General features: G+C 38.2%; 1 protein-coding gene across 1 annotated transcript in view; it reads right to left on the reverse strand.

Moving 5' to 3' along the window:
* Nucleotides 1-5016, reverse strand: part of LOC306891988 (nuclear factor 1 B-type-like) — a gene marked incomplete at its 5' end in the record, with an annotated part of 78080 nt that extends 73064 nt beyond the window's left edge. Inside the window, one exon of the mRNA XM_079452668.1 lies at nt 4921-5016. Within this exon, the coding sequence (XP_079308794.1) occupies nt 4921-5016 (96 nt within the window). The remainder of the gene's footprint in view (nt 1-4920) is intronic.
* Nucleotides 5017-6000: the final 984 nt, after the last annotated feature.

Genomic DNA, 6000 nt, shown 5'->3' on the forward strand with positions numbered 1-6000 from the left:
CCTTCTGCTACGAGAAAGAAGCAGCAGGCCCCCACAGAAGAGCCAGGCAAAACTGCTGTGTACTTGCTTTCACTCTCTATGTGCGTCTGTCTCTCTCCTCACTTCAATAGGTCTTGATTGACAGGACAAGCATGCACCTATGTCGCATGAAATGCGCATCCCTGCAGGCTTTTGTCTGGTCACAGAACACATGTTCCTGTAACAATGTGCATCTTCATTAGACACAACGGTGGAAGCATCACGGTCTAACGTTTGATCTTTGATTTTTTACTAAATAGGGTTTCCTTCACTTAAAACAAGTACAATTTAGTATCATAACATTTTTGAAAGGTTTTTGAATTATTAACATGCACACTATACAAACATACTTTAACACTATAAAACAAGCATTTTACTTTTTGCTCCTTGAATTCAGCCAGGAGTTCACTTGATATTCATTGATATGCATTAAATCGTTTTTACCAGGTGAGCAGATCATTGGGGTCTATTTTCCCATTATCACAGACATACACCGCACGCTGCATCCGCAAAGCCACCGGTATTGTGAACACCCCCACATCCCTAATATAACACCCTCTTGCCGTCTACAGCAGAATTCGAGACCCTCGTGGTCAGACCAATTTCAACCCCAAGCTGACAGACCGGCCACAACGACACAAACACATATTGAATTACCATGTTGGGACTTTCTATAGACATCATGCCTTTACTGTACAAACTATACTATGTCCCCTTAACCTCACATAAACCTCACTAAGCATTTTTAAATTTTCAAATTAAGTTAGATTTAAACGCTTTCCCCATAGGGACCAAAAATTGACCCCACAAGGTCAAAGATGAGCAGTATCTTTGGGGGACAATTAGTCCCCACACTGTATGGTTAACTAGGACCATGAGGATTAAGTTCTTATTCAAACTTTTTTGATAATAATTTTCAGATTATATAAATGTTAACAGTGAAATGCATGTCTTTTGTTGTCTTGCAGCGCAAACTGGGCCTCAAGGAATGTTGTTTTAATTAATTTTGTACAAGCTGTATATGGTTGAACTGAAAATAAAGCTTATCTGATTCTTACTAGACGTTCATTTTAAACTTGTGTAATTTTGTTACCCAAATGCTTCAAATGCAAATAATATTAAAAGGTCTATGCCGTTGATGTGTCACAGTAGCAGTGTAAAGACTGGCATAAAATGTTTAAACCCTTCTGTCTGTAGTTAATGTGACTTAATGCATGTTGAGCACTTCATGTACTGTGTGTAAATGAATGTAAACATCTCTTAATTAAACTTCATGGCATAAAAATGTTGTTGAAGTAGACACCATATTGTTAAATAATTACAGTTAGTTAGCAGTATAGGACTAATGCTACAGGTAAACAATGTAAGAAAATCTAAATTGAGTAATCAAAATTCATCAATTATCATACATTTATCAATGTTGTCAATAAAGAAAACAATGAATACTCCATTGTCATGAGCTATTAAAACAGGGTTGTGCTATCAATTCTGAGCTTCACACTGAACCCCTTCACAGAATTTTTTACACAATATTGATTACTTTGAAATCTAACATTAGTTCATATACTTGCATTGCCAAAAGTGAACAGATTGTGTTGATACATGCTATTCCTCTATGCAGCACTTCTTGCTCATACATTGACGCTTCCCCTTATTCTCGTTTTCTTTCTCAATGTCCCCTCATCGACCCCCCCAAACCTGTTTAGAACAAAGAGGCTTTATGTTCTCTAATTGCCCTAAGCAGATCTTTGTCAAGCATGGCTACACATCGCTGTAGCAGTTAAAGAACGCTGTTCCATCATTTTCTTCAAAATGGTCTCCATCTGATCTCTAGAAGATACGTTAACTGATCTGACTACATATTTTGTCTTTCATAGGGTTTTGAAATTGCTCCCTTCCAGAAACATGCATTCCATGTGTATCATAGTTGTTTCCAAAGGAAGGTTAAAACAAAGTTACTTATTATTTATGCGAGTACATCCATGTTGTGGGTAATATGTTCTTATCTTTTACTGAATTGTAAATGGCTTTTTAGCCTTCATATAATAAACATTTGATCCAATTGGTCTTCTGTTAAGAGACAGATGAATACGTGGAAAAGTACTGGGGATTTGGGCCACATTTTTCCTGTCTGTTAAAAGTTGATTATATGGTTACTTGCATTTTATGAGTTGCGTTTAACATCGTATTGTCTGATATACGACCTTTTCAGTACAGATCTGTGAGCCATTTTGGGGGCACCAGTTGAGAGTCACTGATCTAGACATGCTACACTGGCACTATGCTGTTCGAGCAGCATCAGAGCGCAGTTAGTGGGAAGCTGAGATTGATCCCTATGATAAGGATCAAGCGAACCCGAGGTGTGCCCAACAACCGGAATAATTAACACTGTGATTACGGAGAGAGTGTAGCTTGCAGACAAACAATACCGTTTACTTATAAGATCAGTTAGAAGATTTGAGTCTAGACCAAGGTGACCCATCTGAAACCACAACGTCACCCCTGTCATAATGTCAGGTGGAACTATTCCCGTGTTTTGATCAATGCTGGTCATTGTACGGTTAGACCCTGTGTCCTTCAGCATTGGGAAATAAGAAACCTGGTTTATGCACACACATATGCGTTTACAGTCACAATTGACTGAATAATGCAGAGCACACCTGACACAAGATGTGGATTCATTAGATTTAACAAGTGCAAGTTCTAAACAGCGCTTTGTCAACCCATTATTGACATGTTCCCATCATCAGAACAACATCCCAGAGCATCCCAGCCCAGTTCTCATTTAAATCAATATCTGTAACGCAGTTGTCAACGAATTTCCTCATTTAGTTCTACCCAACCGCTAATCATTTTAATTACTGCCTCACTCAATGCTAATGTTATTCACGATTAGTTGGTATTATGCTAATCTTCGACCCACATTCGGCAGGAGCATCATCTGAAGGCCAGATTACTGGGAGGCTGCATGCAGGCTGACATCGGTCTCCCAGCTGCACAAAGCAAGCCAGACAGAGGGACTCTTACGAAAAATGAAAGAGACCCTCAATAAACAAAATAGGGGGGGCTGCAGTGTGTACCTTAATGAACGACTGTTGGCCACAGGGATTAGCCATAAATGCTACTTTCCTCTCTGTGAAGCCCACCCCAGCATCTGCTGAAACTTCTAATATTTAGTTTTGGGTATCTGAGTGGCATTCCAGACTGAACCATGTCTGGACTCCCGTCATTGTTTAGATCATTCTCAAGTCCATCTGCAGGTGAGTCAGTGCCAGATTTGAGATGTTATATGAATTATATGAAATTGTGCACCAGATGTGTTTGTGTAATTAGGAGAAACAAGAACAATGGAAATATTTTCTGTTTTCCACATTTTTGAGGGATATTTAATTGTACATAAGACTGTCAAAATATATTATAAAACATATTCAACTCAATTTCCTTATTTTACATAAATCAGAAAGGTAATTGTATATATGAGTAAAGGCTTTAAATATATAGAAACCAATCTACAAAATATATTTAAAATAGTTCAATAAAAACAAATCTGTTACTGCCTTAAAACGTAATCATTATCATAAAAATATAATTATCAAAACGTTGCAACACGCATTAAATGAGAGTAGAAACAGTTACAAACGACAGAGTAACCAGAAATAAACAAGTTAACTAACTTTCTTTATATTTACCAAGCACCAGTCATTTTCACAAAATTAAAAATAAAACAATCCTCCCAATAAAAATGAATCTGATGTATAATAATGAATAACGTAATTTCAAATTAGGTTTGCATATTAAAGACGTTTAATTTTTTCAAAGAGTTTCAAAGAGGACTTTTAACATCAATTTAAACAACTTACAATTAAAGAAATACCACAAAAGTGTTATATCATAAAATATTTTCCAGAGCAACAAAACAAAGGTTTCTAAACAATTTAATCATCATAAAAGTGAAGTTCATTAGAAAGAAATCAACTGAAAACGGTGATTAACACAAACAGTAAGCATCTCCGTTTATCCCAATCCTGTCATGTGAAAGAAAACAAAATGATAACTCACAAGAGGCTGGCTGGAGAAAAAAAAGCAAGGGTTTGAGACGAAATTAATATTCATAGTGGAATCAAAACCAGCAGTAGCTTCATTGAAAGCAAAAACTCTAACAAGAGCCTTTTGTCTGCCAGGAGGAAAAATGGACAAACGCAGAGAAAATGCCAACAAGTGCAGAGGAAGAACACATCTTGTGTGACAATGTTTATAATCGGCATTACCGAATCCAATGAGCAAGTCACGACCAGAAATACCTTGAGCATGTTAGACGTAAAACATCTTCTGGAATAACAAGATAACGCCATTATTGTGCCATCTTTCTCCTACTGCATGTTTTCAAATTTTCTTTAGTCCTCGACTGCAACGACTTTGAAGTACTGTCACAATTTCAAAAACGCAAGAACGGGGATGGACACCTGAAACGTTTAAGGTACGTTGAAACTCAAATGTGAAGGAGGTTTGTGAAAAAACTTGACCTCGTGACACAGAGTCTAACACAGGGTCTTGACCTCACCTGACACCAGTGACATCCTTATCCAACACGCGCTTTTGTCAATAACAGCATGTCACGGTTAGAATATTAGGCATAGGATTAAAAAAGGCAAGATGTAAAAAAGTAATTAAGACACAAAGGGGAAAAAAATATGCTCTTTAACAAATGCCACAGAAGGTTTCTGTACGTAACCGTACTGTAAATCTTTTCAAATAATGAAAATATTAACATTCGAATAATTGCCCTTCAACACGTTTCTCTAAGATATGCACTGAATCGCACTGAAGGAGGAGTTACGTCATTCAAATACTGGTGGGAAAAACTCGCACACGAAAAAAAGTTCCAAAAAGCACCAAACTTACCATCCACCAGGTCCTGGCTGACATGTCATAGCATAGCTGCCATTTGATGGAGCTGTCTGCTGTTTTCCCAGCCATTCCCCCGTCAGTAGCTTTCATCAGGAGCAGCTCAGGAGTAGATAACACACTAATCAAGCCTTCATCAGACGCCACTCTCTCAGCCCCATGTAGGCCAATCCTTATCACACTGCATTATGGGAGAAAAATGCACACACACACACACACACGCTCACAATCCTGTGCTCCAGCTATGACTCCAGCCTCAGTGCTGCCTATAATGACAGGATCAGGATCCGAATCCCTCAAACACACACACACAGAGCCCCCCCCCCCACCTCAGCTAGGGCTTTAATTTTTTAAGCTGTGCAGAACAGGAGCATGGATCTTTCTTGGCATCTTGAGCGGTACAACAAGTGTGCAACCAATGAGGTGCTTTTACGGGAGGATGCTTTTCAATGTTTTTTTGCATTTTCTTCGAGTTTATATCGTTGATTTGTGGTGTTTGGAATTCCCCCCTCCAAACTCATAAATAGACACACACTTTGCCCCCCCCTCCCTTGAACGGTCCTCACTCTATGTCTATGAGGGGAGGCCCAAATGGGAATTATATTCCCTAAACAAAGGCAGGGGAGTTTCATAGACATGAGAGCCAGGCACGGTTCAGATATCACAGCCTAATACACCAAGTGAGTGAGAGAGAGACAGAGAGAGAGAGAGGCGGAACAGGGAAAAGAGAAAAAGACACGCGTAAACACAGACAGGTACACCAGATACGTTCAATTAATATAGGTACTAACCTCTTCTAAGATTTACACAGGATTGCTTAACTGATTCAGATGAAACACAAGGGTTTAAGCCTCTTTGTTTACAGATGCGCAAACCTTTAAGTTTACTTTACGTGATATTTGTACAGTGGCTTCTGTGCTTTTTTATGTCTATGTTTAAGAAAATGATATGGATGAATAATTTGATGCCTTGTTTGTTCTATGAATTAAGCTAATAGTTCAGATATGAATGCTTCTTAAGTATGTTTTAAATATAAATCATGAGTAAAACCCTCATTTGACCTGTAACTTAAGGGTT

The sequence above is a fragment of the Barbatula barbatula genome (assembly GCF_947034865.1).
Source record: "Barbatula barbatula genome assembly, chromosome: 1".
In the NCBI taxonomy this organism is placed as follows: Eukaryota; Metazoa; Chordata; class Actinopteri; order Cypriniformes; family Nemacheilidae; genus Barbatula; species Barbatula barbatula.